The sequence below is a fragment of the Xenopus laevis genome, chromosome 8L, assembly GCF_017654675.1.
Source record: "Xenopus laevis strain J_2021 chromosome 8L, Xenopus_laevis_v10.1, whole genome shotgun sequence".
NCBI classification, from domain to species: domain Eukaryota; kingdom Metazoa; phylum Chordata; class Amphibia; order Anura; family Pipidae; genus Xenopus; species Xenopus laevis.
Window position 1 is genome coordinate 99,437,672 of NC_054385.1, and position 21,558 is coordinate 99,459,229.

General features: G+C 37.9%; 1 protein-coding gene across 7 annotated transcripts in view; it reads left to right on the top strand.

Annotated features, from left to right (window-relative positions):
• Positions 1–21,558, top strand: part of slc8a3.L (solute carrier family 8 (sodium/calcium exchanger), member 3 L homeolog) — a 172,101-nt gene that overhangs the window by 132,774 nt on the left and 17,769 nt on the right. For 5 of the 7 annotated variants that reach the window (XM_018231103.2, XM_018231105.2, XM_018231106.2 and 2 more), the window contains one exon: positions 15,079–15,182. The exons of the other annotated variants lie outside the window; for them this stretch is intronic. In XM_018231103.2, coding sequence (XP_018086592.1) covers positions 15,079–15,182 — 104 coding nt within the window. The remainder of the gene's footprint in view (positions 1–15,078; positions 15,183–21,558) is intronic. 7 annotated transcript variants of the gene reach the window in all.

Consider the following 21,558-nt stretch of genomic DNA (forward strand, 5'->3'; position numbering starts at 1 on the left):
AGTGACTTGTCCAGGGTCACAATTGCCAAAGGGAATCAAACCAGGATCTCTAGCATGAGATTTCCCATCAAAGACTGATTACTTAATTTCTATGCCAGTTTATAAAAGAATATGAAAACTGGGACCTGTAGAATTATATTATGTATCCAGTTATATTAAGTGAACTTGATTTTTATGCCCATAATTTGCCCGTGCCTGTGAGATTGCTAATTGCCCAGATGCCGCTGATCAGCATGCTTTATTGGGTGTGCATTTTCCTGATATTCCTGTGTGAATGTACAGCAATGCAGTGCAGCATGTCTCTGATAATGCCACAGTGATAATGATGGCTTGCCTGTGCATGTACCAGGCAGTTTTACCCTACTCTCTGCCGTATATATTTGTGAGATTCTGCCTTAGTGATTAAAATAGATACAGGAGAGTGCTGGAGAAATAGTCAGTATTCTTTTTATTTAATCTAAACATTTTTCATCATCCAATGGTCTCTTAATATTGGGTACACTGCAGGAATCTGTACCTGCCGGACTGGTAATAGGTGCATGTTTATTATACTGATGAAAATACAATTCTCCAAAACTATCCTCCACCCCATTAATTTGTATGCTTTATTGAATATTTTATGTAGGGTTGTTTTACCCTTTTATAAATATGTCCAGTAGTAGTCAGTTTTGTACTTGCACCAACAAGGATACTGTCAGCTGTTAATAAATACAGGTGCAGTTATAGACTTTTAACGCCAAATTTTTCATTGTTGCTTGTATCTGAGACAAAGCCTAAGCCTCATTTAAAGGATGCAGAATTGAGCACCCATTGACATCATTCACTAAGACATACATGCTTCTAACAACACAGCATCAATGTGCCTGCTTTGCCTTTTCTAATAAATTGCACACAAGTGCACGTATTGACATAAACGAACTCTGTCACATTTATGCAAAATTCTAGGAAAAACTTTGTGGGTAAAAACATAAAGATTTGCTACTGAATATTGCACTTCATTCATAAATTTGGCATTTTCCTGTGTCTTGTATTAAATGCACATTGTAATGTAGAGTACAGCTGATAAGGCCATACTGGTATAATGTATCTCTTTTGATACGATACAGTAAAGAAAACCTTAACAACAAACCGTGATTTGTAGGACATCAGGATTACACAATTCTGCATCCAATTTAAAGGTAGCAAACTGGCGTATTTATTAAAATTATGGTAAATTTACATTTAGGACAACAGATGAGTAGTGATGGGTGAATTTCTCCTGTTTAGCCTAAAAATTCACAAATTTCCTGTGAAATGGAGAAAAATTCATGAAAATCAAAAATTCACACCCACTTCAACTTTGACGCCAGTGTTAAAATCAATGGGCGTCCGAATAGTGTTGACGCACATCAATTTTGCTGCGAGCGACTCTTCAGATGCGCGGCCAAAATTTTTCGAAGACGTTTCGCAAATTTATTCAACCGTGGTGAAACGTGGAAATTCACAGTGAATTTGCGCCAGGCGAATTTATTCGTCCATCACTACTGATGAGAACTGTTGCCAGTATATGGCTTGCTTACAAGTCATAGTTATAACAATTTCGCCATCGTTTCTAGTAATTCTAGGTTTCTTCCTCAGCCTGTGAACATATGCCCTTATGTTTATATTATTATGAAAAATAATAAACCTTCTTAATCTTTTGTGATGTGAAAGATTTCTGCAGCTTTTTCCATTCTTCTTTTTACTTTTCTTCTAAATGTTTTATAGCACTTATCTAATCTACACAGTTGGGTTGCTTTTATATCATCTTAAAGGACAAGGAAACCCGTCTCAATAAATTTTCAGTATATTGGTCAGTACCCCATACTGTACCAGATTGCTAGCTTTTTTTGCATAAAAGACTTGGTTGCATCTCGTTTGTTCAACATGTGCTTTATGGTGCTCCAATGTGAGCGCCATAAAGATGGCCATGAATGAACGTCTAAGAGCCTCCTGCCAGTTGTCTGTCTTCTGGTTTTTGGCTCGCGTTTCCATGGTTACCATGATCTGAAGGGAGGGCCGGTATTCTAAGGGACAAACTGTGACTGCTCTGATATTATTAACATTTATTTATATAGCGCCAACATATTTTGCAGCGCTGGTAGCACAGTACCTGATCGCTGGTACTGCACATGCATCTACCTGGGACCATGCATAACAAGGCATAACCAGTGGCGTAACTAGATATTACTGGGCCCCACAGCAGATTATTTTTCAGGACCCGGGGTTGACCAGTTTTACCAATATTTATTTGTATATGAATTAGGACCTCATAGGGCCCCCATACGTCCTGGGTCCCCCTGCAGCCGCAGGGTTTGCTTCCTCTATAGTTACGCCCCTGGGCATAACCTTCTGTTTAGACATAAGATTTGTCATGACAGGAATTGCCGACTGAATGAATTAAGCCAAGATCCCAGGTCTCCAAATCATATGTGGGCAGTCAAAAAATGTTGTCGTTTTCCTGCTGAAGATGACAATGTAAAACATATTGTTGTGAGTAACCTTTGTGATATTGAGTTCTGCTGTGGTAGTGTATTACCTAAATCTTATTCAGTAACTATGTTAACTATTTAATAATACTAAACCTTATAGCCTCCATTAAAAGTTAGGGCACATCTTTGAGGGACTAAAGCCTTCAATGTATCTTAAATTCTGCTGACTTAAGCCAACAGTTAGCATTTGCTATGACCATATCTACAAGGTATCTGTACAGAGAGCCCCTAAGGATATTATCATCTTCAGAAGCAGTTAGTTTATGTTTCAGTAAAATGCATCTGTTTATAGTTATTTAATCCAGTAAACTGGAAATCTGGTATCACACAGGAGAGGTGCTCAACATTTCAGCAGTCCTGTTATTAGACAGAATACATTTGTTATGACTATACATGCACACATTTCTGCACCACAGTTGCTTTCAAATTGTGCTTAGTGTAGATGGGATATGATTTTATTCACTCACCTTAAGTGAACTTAATATTAGCTTAGTTCCCAGATAGACAACTAGTGTAAAATCGACTTCACCTTCCTGACTAGCTGCTGTAATCCTTCTTACAATATTCCATTTGTCCCCTCTGGCCATAGACCCAATAAGTCATTTCACATCTTTCAGCATCTTCTAAGACAACATCTCTGATAAGTAAATCGTCCGTGAGAATGCGACATTTCCTCTTCCACATCACCCACATCAAAGAGGCTAAGATTATCTTAGGCAAACTTCAAGGTTGCATTGTGACTGCAAATTCCTACCTAAGACATCCAAATAATTAATGTAATTGTTCAACATCCTTGTTTGAATATTGTCCATATTCTTTGCCTTTATGGATTGTACCTTATCTAGCTTGGTTAACACACATGTAATCAAGTTTTCCTTTACCCAATAGGCATCCAGGGTTGTTGCATACAAGATTTTTTTTGCCAGTTGGTATGAATAATTAATGTGACTTGCCAACCGCTTCATCTGTTAAAGGACAAGGGTCCAGTACATCCATAATCTGGCATTTAGGAGCCTATTTACTCATAATCGGATTTCCTTTTTTTTTTCAGGAATCATATTTTTTCTTTAAAAATGTGTGTTATTTTATTTCTCTAAAACTAAAATTAAGGGGCCCATTTACTTAGTTCGAGTGAAGGAATAGAGGAAAAAAAGTTAGAATTTCGAATGGTCGAATATGGCTACTTCGACCATCGAATGGGCTACTTCGAATCGAACGATTCTAACTAAAAAATCGTTCAACTATTCGACCATTCGATAGTCTAAGTACTGTCTCTTTAAAAAATTATTCGACCCCCTAGTTCGCCACCTAAAACCTACCGAGGCCAATGTTAGCCTATGGGGAAGGTCCCCATAGGCTTCCTAACAATTTCCTGATCGAAGGAATGTCCTTCAATTGATGGATTAAAATCCTTCGAATCGTGTGATTCAAAGGATTTAATCGTTCGATCGAACGATTATTCCTTTGATCGTTCGATCGTAGGAATAGCGGTAAATCCTTCAACTTCGATATTCAAAGTCGAAGGATTTTACTTTAGACGGTCGAATATCGAGGGTTAATAAACCTTTGATATTCGACCCTAGGTAAATGTGCCCCTAAGTGTAAAAACTATGAAAGACTCTAATAAATAATAAAACACCAAGTTAAAGTAGTCGAGGTCTGATAAAAGTCAGTGGGATCCGTGTTGATCCTAACTGGGCGTTTTTATTAGCCATTCAGACTTTTCGATATTTCCCGATCTTTTTCCACTTGTATTTGTCCAAAATATTCAAATTTTTAGAGGTTTTACAGATATTATATTATACTTTTTTTATATTCGGGTCTTTTATTACCCTTCTTGGCATTTGTGGTTTTAGAGAAATATAATTTATTTGTGGTTTCAAAAAGCTCTAATTCCACTAAAATTCTACCTCTAATAAATGGGCATTTACACAGTGTTACTTGTGCTGCAAAAGCAAATCCTATGGGGGATTGTATCACTTGCACCCATGCACATGTGACTTTGCTTGTGGCATTATGCCATGGGGGCAACATCTGGTACAGCTGTATGATGCTCTGTCATGTCTCTTGTGTCACAGGGGGACCCTAATATTATTGCAAAATACAGTGGTTAAAGATAAATACTTACTCCTGGTATACTGGTGTGTGTGTATATATATATATATATATATATATATATATATATATATATATATATATATATATATATATATATATATATATATATGAATTTATGAACAAATAAAAGCCTTTTTTTCAAATGAATGTGGGTCCATCTATAAGAAATATATATATATATATATATATATATATATATATATATATATATATATATATAATGCGTCCTTGTGGGTGCTCGGTCAATTATCAATCATATAAAGTTTCAAAATGTCCAGCACGCCATCTTATTTTGATGTGAATATTTTTATTTCACCACTGTGCATCCAACATTTGCACAGTCATCAAATATAAATATTCACATTGAATTAAAATGGTATGCTGGTCCATTTTTCAATTTCAGTTTTTCAATTTTAAATGATTGATAATTGACCGAGCACCCACAAGGATTTGTTTGGTGAGAGTGCAGACGCTTTTCTGGATTTTCTTTTTATATTAACTTTTTTTATGGCTCTGTACCTATGCCAAAGCTGTCAGATCACTGTCACAAGACATGAGATAGATGTAAGAGATATATCTCAACATCCCCGTCTTTAGTCAATTTGGAGTAGACCATCAAATATCTCTTCTCCCAACTCTGCCAAAGCCCAGCACCTGAATACATGTTTAATATTTCTCTGTATATCCATCTCAGGCTTAGCAAACAGTGAATAGTGCCCTATTCCAATTACCTGCCTCGGCCGACTCTATACAGGGGCTGGGAACTCGTACTGAAGTGCAGGCGTATATGCGCTAATTGTATCGTGACATATCTTGTGTAACACAAATATACTGTATTTCAACCACTCTTAAGTGTATTTATATTCCTATTGTGTTTATGTTTTTTTGGGGGGGGGGGGGGATTTAGTAGCAAACAGTCCAGTAATAAATGTACCACATCTCAAACTGCTTTCCTCTACCATTTTATTCATTTACGGAAGGGTTTGAGGGCATATGACTGCATAGGGTCTACATTTCCTGGGAATGTAAAAATGTGCTATGAGTAGAGTTGCCATCTTTTCTGCAAAAAAAACACTGCCCTTCCTACCCTGTAACATTGGCATGAAGCTTCAGTTTTACTGGCTGGGCCAATAATATACCAGCCAGTGGGCAACCCATGGTGGACTCATGGGTCATTGGTTTGACTTCTGATGCTTATCCAGCTTTCGTACCACTTATCTATTAACTATTTCATTTACATTTACAGTTCAACATTGCAAGCATTCTGCAGTGTAACAGGTAAAGAATAACACCAATGGCTATGCCCTTTAATGTAAAGGGATATTTTAACTGAAATCCTAGTTTCAACCCAGAGACAAGTGCATAGACATTAGCACTTGAGGACAGATACCCGAAACCAGTGTCGGCTCGTGAAAATCTGTAATAGTTGTCAGCTTTTTTATTTTTTATCAGACCATAAGAAGCAATTTCCCCTGTAATCTTTTCTCCGTGCTGTGTGTCGAGCACAGTAAATTGCAGATCATGTTCTCTGCATGGTTGGTGCTTGGCAGCTGTCCCCTTCAGGAAAAGCTATGAGAATTACAGCCAAAAACTAACCAGTTCAAATACACATGGACCTCTACTGAAAAATAATAACCACTAACATTAGCTTCTGAACAACATACATACTGTATCTTTTATGTATCTGCGTGTATATGTGTATATACTCTATACAGTATATATAGTTCAGATGGTACACTCATATACAATAGAAATCTATGTAAAAACATGATGGACAGGTATGGGACCTGTTATCCAGAATGTTTGGGACCTGGGGTTTTCTGGATCTCTGGAGCTCTGGATTTTCTGGATCTCCATACTTTAAAGGTGGCAATACACACATCGATATTATCATACAAAAATTTTTTCGTATGATATTCGGTGCGTGTATGGATTGATATCGGCAGAAGGTTTGATATCAGCTGGCTCGTTGATTGGCCTCGGCCACTGTCAGTGCTGAATCATCAGATGCAGGTAGAATTACATTTTTTCTACCTGTATATCTGACGATTCAGCTCTACACATGTGTGTTTAAATGAATGATATTTCTTGGAAAGATCTTTTCCAGAAAAGATTGTAATTGTAACATCTATGGCACTTTTTGTCTACTAAAAAAACATTTAAGCATTAAACAAGCCCAATAGTACATTGCACATTACACCCTACCCCACAGGTTGTGCCCTTCTGTGAGCTGTTTTTATAGGGTGTGGGTGTTGGGCTGGACGTGGCACTCCCTTGCACTCATAATAGTTTGGGAATCAACAGGCAGATACATCAGAAGCACAGGTTGATCATTCTGACACACTGTTAAGCCAGTTAGTATTGAAACAGGATCTGGCAGTGCCTTGGCTGGATCAGTCAGCTGTACGAAAGCAATAGTCAGTATTAATTAAGTGTACCAGGCCAAAATGGCAAAAGTCAGTAGTGCAGAAGGATAAGCCAGTAGCATGGCTGGATAATTCAATTGCCTGTGTGGGAGAAGTAGTACCATTGGATCAGCCTGCAAAGAGGGGTCAAACAGCTGCACAACTGGATCTGTCAGTTGCACAGTAGGATCAGTCAATAGTACCTGCTGTCTGCATCACAACTGGAGCACAGTTAGGATAAGTCAGTACCACAGCTCGACAAGTCAGTTGCTTATGAGGATAAATTGTACAGCTGGATCAGCCAGCAAACATGGGTCAAACAGTTGAACAGCTGGAGCAGTCAACAGTACAGACAGATCAGTCCCAGCACTGGTTCTGTATTCAGTCAGCGGCACAGCGTAATCCACCAGACTCAAACACACTGATATACCCAGAAAAAATGCATCACTGAAAAATACTGTACAAGTCAATAAGCCAGAAAATAAAATAACAATCCTAAATAGTACTGTACCAGAAACAAAAGCACGTTATTATTATTCCTCTTTCAAATCTCCAGACACCAAACCAACCATGGTATTTTTGGAACACTGAAGAATCATTGTGTCAGTGGGGAATTCCAGTTAATGCCCCAAATGCTCAACTCATGTTATTTACACTGAATTACATTGCAATTCAGACTTAAAGGGGTCGTTCACCTTTAAATGAACTTTTAGTATGATGTAGAAAGTAACACTTTGCAGCCGGTTGTCATATTTTATTACTTGTGGTTTTTGATTACTTAGGGGGCAGATTTATCAAGGGTCGAAGCAAATGCGAGGGAATTTTCGAAGTTATAAAATTCGAAATTCTATGTAATTTTTTGGATACTCCGACCATCGAATAGGATACTGCAACTTCAAATTTACTTTGACTTCAATTCAAAGTAAAAATTGTTTGAATATTTGACCATTCGATAATCAATCTCTTTAAAAAAACTTTGACTTCAATACTCTGCCAAATTAAACCTGCCGAAGTGCTATGTTAGCCTATGGGGACCTTCTAGACCATTTTTCTAAGTCTTCACTCATCGAAGTAAAATTGTTCGATCGAACACTAAAATCGTTTGAATAGTTCGATTTGAACGATTTAATCGTATGATCGAACGATTTTACTTAGATCGTTCGATGGCCAAATTCGGTGAAAAATACTTTGACTTCGATATTCGAAGTCGAAATATTTTAATTCGATGGTCGAATTTCGAAGTATTTTATATGATTTTGCATTATTTATCATTAAAATAACTCAAATAGATAGATCTCTGAAAGACTCGACGCTTTTTTCAGACTTTTCTCCCAAATCGCTCGATTGTTTGGATAATTGCCCAAAAACCCAGAATGTTATCTTGAAATTGAGATAGGGACATCTGCCATTGACTTATACATGACCTCGACAGATTTGAGATGCTGAATTTTCAGATTTGGCCTTTTTGCAGCGTCAGGGTGCAGTGTATAATAAATCTTGAAAAAAAAATTTGCTCCAAAAAGCCCAACCAGAAAAACGTGAATTTTAGTAAATAACCCCCTAAAAGTTAACTGGGAGGTGAACCACCCCTTTAAAAGTCTGTAGAGGCCATAACCCAACAGCCTGTTTCCATTGGTGCCTAACTAAGATGGAGTGACTGTTGCCTAACTGTGATGCACAAGCAAGAGCGTATACACCATCACTTGGAAGACAAATATAAATCCTTCCACTTTTCTTGAATGGAGAACTAGTTTCCATTATTAGCTGCCCAAATGGCAAATAAACTTTACATCAATTATCATCAGTTTTACATCAGTTTTATCCTGAATGCTTGAGACCTAAAGTTTTCTGGGGCACCATGCCTTAAAGGGGATGGGTACCCCCACTCATATACCTCATCTTAATGTCAATTTGCCCATAGTGCTTCTCTATTTTTATCTTTTACATAGTTACATAGTTACATTCCCTACTTTTAATTAAATTCTATATACCCATACCTATACTAACTATAGAGTTTAGTATCACAATAGCCTTTGATATTATGTCTGTCCAAGAAATCATCCAAGCCATTCTTAAAGGCATTAACTGAATCAGCCATCACAACATCACCCGGCAGTGCATTCCACAACCTCACTGTCCTGACTGTGAAGAACCACCTACGTTGCTTCAAATGAAAGTTCTTTTCTTCTAGTCTGAAGGGATGGCCTCTGGTACGGTGATCCTCTTTATGGGTAAAAAGGTCCCCTGCTATTTGTCTATAATGTCCTCTAATGTACTTGTAAAGTGTAATCATGTCCCCTCACAAGCGCCTTTTTTCCAGAGAAAACAACCCCAACCTTGACAGTCTCCCCTCATAATTTAAGTCTTCCGTCCCTCTAACCAATTTCGTTGCACTTAGTCTCTGCACTCTCTCCAGCTCATTTATATCCCTCTTAAGGACTGGAGTCCAAAACTGCACTGCATACTCCAGATGAGGCCTCACCAGGGACCTATAAAGAGGCATAATTATGTTTTCATCCCTTGAGTTAATGCCCTTTTTATGCAAGACAGAACTTTATTTGCTTTAGTAGCCACAGAATGACACTGCCAAGACAACTTGTTATCTACAAAGACCTCTAGATCCTTCTCATTTAAGGAAACTCCCAACACACTGCCATTTAGGGGCCGATTCACTAAATTTGAGTGAAGGATTCGAAGTAAAAAAACTTTGAATTTCGTGGTATTTTTTGGGCTACTTCGACCATCGAATGGGCTACTTCGACCTTCGACTACGACTTCGAATCGAAGGATTCGAACTAAAAATCGTTTGACTATTCGACCATTCGATAGTCTCTTTAAAAAAAACTTCGACCCCCTAGTTCGCCATCTAAAAGCTACCGAAGTCAATGTTAGCCTATGGGGAAGGTCCCCATAGGCTTGGCTAACTTTTTTTGATCGAAGGATATTCCTTCGATCGTTGGATTTAAATCCTTCAAATCGAACGATTCGAAGGATTTAATCGTTCGATCGAAGGAATAATCCTTCGACTTCGAAGTCGAAGGATTTCAATTCCTAGTCGAATATCGAGGGTTAATTAACCCTCGATATTCGACCCATAGTGAATCAGCCCCTTAGTGTATAACTTGCATTTATATTATTTTTGCCAAAGTGCATAACCTTGCATTTATCAACATTGAACCTCATTTTCCAGTTTGCTGCCCAGTTTTCCAGTTTAGACAAATCACTCTGCAAAGTGGCAGCATCCTGCATGGAACCTATAGTTCTGCACAATTTAGTATCATCTGCAAAAATAGAAACAGTACTTTCAATGCCCACCTCCAGGTCATTAATTAACAAGTTGAAAAGCAAGGGACCTAGATTTCATGATGTTCACAGTTAATATCATAAATGTTTTGGAAGAACACCAAAAGTCTTCCAATGCAGGAAGTGTCTCCTGTCATATTGGGCAATGAAATGTAGGAGTTTGGCATCAAATCCTTGCAAGCACACTGGCTCCAAACCATATGCACATAAATGGTGCATCCTTCTCTCGTGCTGACATGCATTAGGACCCTGTGATTCTGGAGCGGGTATCTCATATCGGTTTAATACATTTTTACATGATAATGCATTTTATAGAGAATAAGCAGTGATGTCTGGTACAAGCAAGATGCTTGAACACGCAAACTGAAAATGCCTACATTGGATGGGACTGTGAAACCAACAATGCTATGCAAATAACAGATCTCTCTGGTGGGAAGACTCTTATTGGTGTTGACAGAAAAATGGATAGGAAATGACTTATCATTCATGCTTAGAGAGATAGAATAAGACAGTGATGATTTTGTTTCTCCTTTCTCTTAATGCTAATGAAGTGCATTGTAACATTGTACTCACCAAGCACCTTAAACATATCCTCAATATATATATAGCTATGGAAGCAAAAATATGCGCTCTTTCTAAGATTAATATTTTACATTCAAAATGCAGAACTAACTTCCTCCCACGGATTGGGGGTCCTTTTATGAAGGGGGTTGGGAATAAGCTTCTGAGCAGGCTCCTTGTATATTAAAGGGCATTATACTGTATATATTATTATATATATTATTTAGTTATTTGTTATTAATTAATTAAGCATTAACTGCAGGTTGATGTGGCAAATCCTTTCTCATACACGTTAATGACATTTTTTCAAGGGCTTGCGCACCTGTTATAATTGATTTTCTATGTGTAACCAACTTGAAATCGGCCATCTAAGCATCAATAAAGGACACTTGCACAGTATGCCCTGGTCTCAATAGTATATTTAAAATACAAATACAGCAGGTGCTATGTCGATAAATGGGAAACCCCATTACATATTTTTTATCAATTAGGGATGCACTGAATCCAGGATTTGGTTCGGGATTTGCCCAGCATTTGGGCTTTTTTAGCAGGATTCGGCCAAATCCAAGTGCCTGGCCGAACCCTTAAAATCACGTGACTTTTTGTCATAAACAAGAAGGTATAAAATTCTGTCTTTGACCTTTCCTTGCCATAATTTGCATATGCACTGAATTTGGTTCAGTATTCAGCCAAATATTTCAGGATTCTGATGGATGCATCCCTACTTACAACACATTATTGTGATATATGAAATATATAACTGTCCCAAATAAGGCATGCACACTCACAGGTATTATCCAAGGTTGAAAACGGTGTTTATTCAGCAAAAAACTGCTAACGTTTCGGCTAGCACTCTAGCCTTTCTCAAGAGTGCTAGCAGTTTTTTGCTGAATAAACACAGTTTTTCACCTTGGATAAGACCTGTGAGTGCATGCCTTATTTGGGACAGTTATATTATTGTTTGCATATTGCACCCAGGCACATTAAACCCATAGACGTGTTGTGCCGGCTTCAGGCAAGCTTTCCTATATATACGCTATACATTGATTATCCACTTCTGCGTGCTGTGTCAAGGTTGAATTGTAGAAGAAAACTGTAACTGCACGCACTCCGGTTCAATTACTCCAATATTTATTCACATAGATGGTACATATTTAAAGCAGCAACGTTTCGGTCCATGGTCTGGGACCTTTGTGTACATGGTATTGCATCTCGACCAAGCTCCCAGACCATGGACCAAAACATTGATGCTTTAAATATGTACCATCAATAAATATTGGAGTAATTGAACCGGAGTGCGTGCCGTTTCAGTTTTGGACCGGAGCAAGCACAGCCTACATCACTGTATAAGCAATGTGTCACTCAGCGATTTCTAACTGGTGTACAATAGAAATATACAAATGCAATATATTATCAGTCAGGAATCAGATAAGGTCTTGGTTTAGTAATTAATGTATTGCAGAGTTTCTGCTTGACTGAGAGTAGTAAATGGGTGGATGTTGTGCTGCTTTTCCACGGCATATGCATGTTGTTAAATGTCAGGTATGGCTAAATAAAGTAGATATTTACATGTTACAGTTTGTCAAAGGGAATCATAATTACATTCTCAATCCGTCATTCAGTTTTCTATTGACGTCTTGCCTGTGGAAAGTATGAAAGTACATAAACTGCTGTTCTGAAAAGCAACGTCTATGTGATTACTAGTTGCAGTAAGAAATGGCTGGGCTTATCATGTAAGTGACAGGTCATAGTGAAAAATGGGACTAATGGCAGGGTAGAGACCCTGACTGACTGCACTTGTTTGAGCTTCAAAGCTTAAATTGCTAGCATCTTAACCATTAGTCACCTTTCTTTTTACCATCTATCATGCAAGGGTTCTTGGGTCAGCTTGGTACTACTTTTTCTGCTTAATTTCTCCATGCTAATGTTTATATTTGGAATTATTTAGACACGGAGCACCAGCAGACTTAAAATCCATAGTTTATTAGGTCTTCATTAAAAATCAGAACAGGACATATGTCCCCAAGCACATTTGACGCGTTTCGTGGGCTAGGGGATATATGTCCTGCTCTGATTTTTAATGAAGACCTAATAAACTACGGACCTAATAAACTATGGATTTTAAGCCTGCTGGTGCTCCGTGTCTAAATAATTCTACTTGGTGGCTGTACGCATCGGGAGCGTTACTGCACGTGACAGCACAGCAGGTGAACGACCTAACAGGCCTGTGAGTGTCCCTGTGTTTTCTCTTTTCTTAATGTTTATATTTGATCTTATGTGACTACAACTAAGTGCCAATACTCTCATATTGTAAAACAGTATATGGTGACAACAACAAGGGTACCAGGGTTTGCAAATGACATACACAGAAAGTAGTGCTACACAATCAATCTCACCGCTCTTTGCAGCGTCGGGTGCCGACTATGACTCTGTCTGCTCAGGTCCAATCCAATCTCCAAAACATATTTCAGCAGCACAACGGTTGAGTGAAAATATAATTTATTTGTGCAACAATTTGTGAAGCAATGTTTTGGGCATAACCAGCCTTTTATCAAGCTTGATAAAGGGCTGGTCATGCACAAAACGTTGCTTCACTTGTTGCACAAATAAAATATATGTTCACTAAACCGGAGTGCTGCTGAAATATGTTTTGGAGAAGGGTTTGCAAAGATGCTATAGTGAACCTCCAAGGATAGATCTGATTAGGGTTCTCTTTAGGGATGCACCGAAGCCAGGATCCTTGTGCCCGGCCGAACCGAATCCAAATCCTAATTTGCATATGCAAATTAGGGACAGGGAGGGAAATCGCTTGACTTTTTGTCACAATACAAGGAAGTAAAAAATGTTTTCCCCTTCCCACCCCTAATTTGCATATGCAAATTAGGATTTGGTTTGGTATTCGGCAGAATCAGGGGTTTGGACGAATCCAAAATAATGGATTTGGTGCATCCCTAGTTCTCTTATTTTCGCTCCATTCCCTTATCCAGTGGGGATCCACAAAAGATTGGAATATAGCCAAAGGCAATTCTTGACTCATTTAAAAACTAGGACCTGTTGACCTTTCTAGGCTGCCCTTTTCCACATTTAAGGTAATGGTGGCAAACTTATTCAGTTGCAAAATCAGTTGAATTGGCTGATCAGTATTTTCCATGAGTTGCTGGCTTCAAGATCAGCATGGGCATGATATGTTCTAAATAGCAAGAGGGTGAAAGAGAACTGGTAAGCTAATATATCACAATGAATTAGTCAGTTGCATAGTCTTTTCATATAAAATGATAGTGATCAGTTCAAGTGGAAAGCTGAAATCCTCTTCTTACTATACTTGGTGGCAGGGTTTCTCGAGCAACACAAATGGCACCTGCATGATTCAGAAACAAGATGGCAAGGAAGCACTGGAAACAGTAGGGCAATACGGTATAACAGGCATTTCATTTAATAGTAGAGAACTACAAATATTAATATATATATGTAGTGTTTCTAGTTCTGCATGCCTTATCATGATTACTGCAATTAGCTATATATATATATATATATATATATATATATATATATATATATATATATATATATATTTTTTTTTTTTTTTTACAAATTATTTACTTAAAGGGCTTTGCTAGGGCAAAAAAGAATAAATATATTAAGCTTTTGGGCCACTGAGAACACTTATTCAGGCTTAAATGTATACATTCATTTAAAACGCGTTGAAGTGATTAATGTAGCAACATAAGAACAACAGCAATTCAATGGAAAATAGACCCTATTTGTCACCCTATACCAGTTGTGAGCTAGATAGGCCCATTCATTAAGGGACCTGCTATATTTATGGGCTAGATTAAGCTGTTTATGTCACTAGAGCAGTTTTTCCTAACCGATTATGTGCTATTAAGTAGAAGCCATGATATGTTCAATGGGAGTGAAATGATTTGTGGGACTGTCATGGTTTCAGGACCGATGTGCTGCTATATTTCTGACCAGGAATATAAACAATTATGGTATTTGTGTATTTCTATATGATTCTGAAGCTAAATATTACAGAGTATTTTAGAAACGATGCAATTGTTTCTTTTTTTAACAGTCAACTGACCTAATGTGCCTTTGACTGGCGGCCATGTTTAAGCAATATACTATATTGTGCAGTTTTTCTGTCTATATATACCACTGTTTCTCTTATGTTCCTACAGGAAAACCATAAGGGTAAAAATTATAGATGAGGAGGAATACGAAAGGCAAGAAAGTTTCTTCATTGCCCTTGGTGAACCGAAATGGATGAAACGAGGAATATCAGGTGTGAGCCAACTACTATTCCCCTTTTCCCACACCTAAAATCAAACCAATAATGGCTTTTTTTCATCAACTCTTGCTTTTCCACCTTTTTTTCGGTAAATCAATTCTCTTCTTCCTCCTGTGTATTCCCGCTCTCACCCTTTTTCGGTCATCTATGCCTCAACTTACCTCCACCCTTTTTTTTTTGCATTGTTTTTTTATTAATGTCTTCAGATCCATCTTCTCTGTTACTCTATTCAATTAATGCCAGTATAATAACATAGTGCATGGCTTCCATTCACTGTGCCACTGCGTAAGTCCCTTCATTTCATATATTTGTTATTTATGGATATAATGTTTATTGAGAATTATCTTGCTGATACTTTATGTTCTCCCCAAATGCTTGTGAAGCGGGATCATGTATATCTGTAGATGTTTTTATAGTATATAATATAGTACAGGGCTGGCCAACTTGCAGTTCTTCAGATGCTTACTAAAACTGAACTAAATGAAGGCTCTTTCTACCAGAAAAATGTATGTTCTCCCATGTTTGTGTATCCTCGGTGTACCTGCACAAGTGCTTTCATGTGATTGCTATAGCAGACTCTAAGGGGCAGATTCACTAAGCGCCGAATTTTCGGTAGCGTCAGCTTCGCTTACATCACAATACTTTGCCCCGCGTAGATTCACCAGGACAACACTAATTAACTAAAATCCAAGTTGCGTCCAGGGCTCCGAATGCTGGCGAAGTAGCGCTAGCGTTACTACGGCAAGCAAAGCAAAGTTGCGCTAGCGTTGGCTAATTAGCATACGGCGGAAAGTTAAAGTTGAATGGACGTATATGTTGCAGCAAATACATTACACTACACAAGCCCAGGGAACCTTAATAACATAAAATAGAGTTATTATATTGCCCTACACATGAGTCCAATGTATAGTTTATGTGCCATATGTTAGGAAATGTAGGGGGGAAGCCGCGTACCCCAGAAAAAAATTACGCTCTTTTGCAACCTATGACCCTGAAAAATTTAAAGTTGCCAGCGTTTTTTGGGACTTACAAAAATTTTCAACTATTTTTTGAGGAAGGCCTATCTACTCTCTTGCATTTTGCCTGGTCTGAGGTGGCGAAGGCAAGTCTGGCGCAAGAGGTAACGTTCAGTAAAATCCGCATCTTAGTGAATTTGCGTAGTTCCGTCCATTCGCCAGAGAGCAACTTTGCCAGGCGTAAGGGAGCGAATTACCGCTAGAGTTTATCTCCTTCGCTAGCGAAGTTACGCTTGCGCCGGTTAGTAAATCGGCGAAGTAACAAAATGATGTCACGCTGGCGAATTTTCACTAACGTTAGTCACTTCGCCCTTTAGTGAATCTGCCCCTAAGGATAGAGGACTCGTTATTTTTGGTAATCTGTCACCACCATTGAGCTGCATAAAATTAGAAATAGATGTCAATAAACCCAAAATAGCCCCATCGCCCACTGCATTAGGCAGTTTTTCATACTTTGACAGTGCCCTAGTACCCTCTTCTTTTCTTTGTACTTGCCATGTTTGCACACTAAAAAGTAAGTACCACAGTGTGCTTGTTTGGTTTACAAAAACTTGTATCTATGTGCGGTGTGTCTCTAGCCTAAAACCACAAAAACTTGTCTGCTTAAAGTTCTATGGATTTTTTCATAATTTAGGGTCCCAGCCTGATTACTTGCTTTACTGCCAAGTCAATCAGCAGTTTCCAGTTCCAAGGAATTATCGATATAGAATATTTTTTTCAGGGTCCATTAAATATATTCATTATTGTGAATTTTCTAGGAAATGCCTCACAGCTTTGTCTAAATCATCCCAACCCTCTGCATCAGCAATGCATTCCTAATCTAATTTGCAAGTGATTAAATTGTGGAACATTTATTAAGGTCCTGCGTGTTTTCATTATATATTTAACTAGCAAATAGGCTTAGTGTTCCTTAGGATTTAGTGGAGAAGAAATGAAAGTTCATTTAAAATTAAATTCCAGGCCATTGGGTTATAAAGTTTGCGTTTGGACTATACCCACAGCGATAAAATGTATGGCTTAACAGCAAACCTAGCATAGGCAACTGAATTGTCAATAAAAAGTAATTTTACTTGCTGGGGACCCCTGCTAAAAAAAAGTTAAAGGAGTAGTTCACCTTAAAATTAACTTTTAGCATGATTTAGACATCAGAAACCTGAGACAGTTTGTCTTTTTTTGCTACAGTCTGCAACATGTAACCAATGGTCTTAGCAACATCTGGTTACTAAGGCTTAGTTACAAAAGCAACCAGATGACAGTTTAGAAGTGTGAATGGAAGTTAAATACAAAATGACGTGAAAATAAACACAAGCAATACAAATGAGATCAACAAAAGCAGTGATATCACAGTGATATCTAGTTGCCAGGGTCGGTGACCATGACAACCTGATAGCATAATTTGTTGCAGGCTGGAAACCACAATAGAAATAGTAGTTTTAAAAAAAATCCAATGTGTAAAATAATATTTCATATCCTTTCTCCTTGTATACAGTTAGGGCAGTGGACGTCAAGCTTTTTTAGCTCAAGTCCCACTTGAAGGTCCCAACTTAGGGCAGGGATCATATTAAAGTTCCAACCTTTGGTCAGGCTTCTTAGCTAATGAAATGAGTACAGATATAGGAGAATATTCAGCCATAGTATCAAGAATACCTTAGGCAGAAAATACATATTCACCCCAAATCCATCCATAACTGACCTTTAAGCTGGAATTGTAGATGCATCCGGGAAAGCAAATGGCCATTCTCCTCCTTACTGGCCTTCAGGCTGTGCCCTCTCGTGTCCAAACACCCCATGGGGGCCAGTCCCACAGTTTGGGAACCACAAGGTTAGTGACAGTATAGCATTAACTGTTCAGAGCAGGTAAACACATTCTGTATCAGCTTTCATAAATGCGTTCTGTTAGGGATACATTAAAAAAAAGAGCCTAAAGAGCATAAAGCCTATTCATACATTTTACATTAGATTAGCTAGTCTCAAACAAATGGCACAAATTTCTGTAACCAAATTGACATTATTTTTTAAATTGGCCATTCGCTTATAAGTCATGTGAAAAGCTGTTTATAGGATAACCACAAGTGAGCAAGCCAATCCTATGCACTTAAACAGCCCAAGAGGAGAGCAGTCATATCTTGTGGAAGGCCAAAATTGATTCAGTAGGTCAAATGAAGTCTTATCGAATTGCCCAATGGTCTTCCCAAACTATTTTCTGCGAGACCCCCACCTTGGAATAGTGGAAATGTTTGTTGTTAGTTTCTCTAGCTCAGCAGGAATATATAAGTAAAGCCATTATGGGAGCACAGTATAAGATTTTGGAGACAGGGTTTCCCAGGCATATAGGGCACCATCATTTCTGAAAGTGGACGTGATTTTAATTTATAAAATGCAAGATTGGCACAAGAGAAGAGGATACCTAAGGCATTTCAGGAAGACCATGTGCTCCATATGAGGTTGGACATCCATAATACACATTAGATACTAAAATTTGTAGTTTGTACTTTGTCATTTTACAAAGAACATTTTGCAGATAAGGAGGCCCCTCTCAGCCCTCTCTGCCCTGGCCTCAAACAAACTTATTCTGTTGAGAATCAGACAAGCAACTCCGAAACAATCCGTATTTTCCAATGCTCCAAGTATATACATCAACACAATTGATACGTGACAGATTTCATGCCAGACTAGAAAGATTTTCTTCATTGTCAGTGGGATTATTAATGAGAGCTGGCAAAAACAAGAGAAACAGTTAATTCAGTTCTTAGCTCTTTTTGGTACATTTTATTTTTATATTGTCTGTGAGTGATTGGTGTTAGGAGTGCAATGCTTTTGTGCCAAGAGACTCTGCATAAACTTGAGTTATTTCCATCAAATTAACAGCAGCGCACATGTCGTATATTCCCTAAATGACTAGTGGTAATCTCATTAAAACTGACTCGGGAAGCGGTATATTAAATGTATGTAACCAAATTAAAAATGTATAAAAAAAAAAAAGCCAGCTCATTTACCATCTAGTTTTATGGGACTTAATCTAAATCTTCAGAATATGATAGAGGATAATCCACATTTGATGTGAAGTATTCATTACAATATGTGTATTAATGATCACATTTAGAAGTAAGATGGTGAAGCGATTACAGTTAAATCCAGTGATATCAAGCCTGTTGCCCTCCTGCTGAATTGCGACTCCCGGCACCTGTTGAGGATTCTGGGAACTAGAACTGAACATCAACTGGAGGGCTATAGATTAAATGATGATCTCTAAGGATCTCAGACTGGCTGAGTTGCAGTAAACATAAATGCTGTACCATTGTTTAAGGTTCTGTATAAGATTTCCATTTGTTGGAGTTTCATTTAAAGCATATGTTCACTTATACCTTTCTGCCAGTTCTTCCTCTTAAAATTGGGGGCGTTAACATTGCTACTGCCTGTTATTTTTGCAGATAAATCATGGCCAAATACAGAAGCCGAAAGTAAAAGATCTTTGCAACAGAAAACCAATTTCCCCACTGTTAATATTTACCTATATGCTTGCATGTGCCAATTTTGCCAATGTCATCTTTAGCTGGCAGTTAGTAGATCTTGAGCAGAGGACTGTCTACAAATAACTTCTAATTGTTGTATTATTTTGTAGATATGTCAAGTAATTGCTAATGAAAAGTTGGTGGTGTTTGTTTGAGTATCTAATGTTTTTTCCACTTAAAGTGGACCTGTCACCTACACATAAAAAACTGCATAATGAAAGTCCTCTCCAAATTAAATATGGAACCCCAAAAATATTTTTCATTAAAACATCCATACCTGTTATAAAGGTGTTTAAATATCTAAACTGTCAATCAACTATTTCCGGCCCCACCTCTATGCCCGTGGCATAGAGGAGGGGCAGTCAATTACTTTCACTTTCCATTCAGCACTTCCTACATGTCACTGCTCTCCCTACATTCCCCTTCCCTCCTCAGACTCTATAATTGTTTAGGGCACTGCACATGGACATTAGGTCCCCCATTCTGGTGCATACACAAGATTTTGGGGTGATACACAATTTCCCTTAATAACCGTGTCCACAAAATGGCAGCTGCCTGCTTGCTGGGGTTGTATAAATTCAAGACAGAAGAAAACAAAATTTAAATAATAAATACAGTGTAAGTAAAGTTTATTTTGCTCAACTAACATGATAGAAAATAATTTGAAATTATTTCTTAGGGTGACAGGTCCCCTTTAAATATGTTCCATAACACTGTAGCTGAACCCTTACAATGCTGTAGCAGCAATAGATATTTGATGGGATAGATCCCTCACTTTCATGACTAAAGCTCAGACACCCCTGACATAATCTGTTCTTAGGTACTGACAGTCCATTGATTGAGTATTCCTTTAACGTGCAATCTGTCATAAGCAGTGTCATAGATGATGAGTTTATTTAATTTGTTTGATTTCATTATTTTATTAAATGTATTATATTTGGAATCTCATTGAGAAAAGTTAACACTACAAAGGTCGTAGTAGTCAAACATTCACCTGAGCCACATGTCCTGGAGGCCAACCACTGTTCTAGCTTCATAACTTCATCATGTACTATACAGAAGAAGGTGCAGAAGGGAACAGGTAAAAGGGGGTCCATGCTATTGGAATATAGCAGCACTACACATCATAGGGTGCAGAATGGCTCTACAGCATGTCCTAAACTTAAGGGCATACTTGTCCAAGGCAGAGACAGCTTGTTACAAACAAAAACTGGGATTTAGATCAGCTATAAATAGCAATGCAGTAGCCATGGAAGCTATTCTAAAATTAAAGACTTTAACAAATACAGAGCTTGAACACTAACTTGAATGTCTTACCTGTCTATTATCTGTGCACCATGTTGCATACTATACCACAGATTAAGAATATGTTGCTATATTATTTTTATCATATGATTCTTTGGTCTAAAAAAGAGATATTAACACATTTACATTTTCTGAGAACTCTGTATACTTTTTGAAGCCTAATTTGAGAGCTTTTGTTCACACGGTGATAATTAGCCAAATTATGTATGTACTGTTGCAACCCTACAGAAACTGGATACATATAAACAAAGGTGGATGCTTGGCCTATGATAATACATCCTTCACTGAAAAAATTGTTGCAATTCATTGCAGTAATGGGCAACCAGTTGCCCTCCAGATGTTCTACAGAACAGCTACACATTTATACAGGTATTGTGCCATTGTCAAAGTTATATCAGCTTCTGGCTCCAAGGAGATGCTTCTTTGATAGCAGTTTAGAGTCCTCAACGGACCACTTTAGAGGTCCTTTTGATACAAAGCCCACTAAGGTCATTAGCTGTACCTGAAAGGAGACACTCTGCAAAGATTAAATGTAAA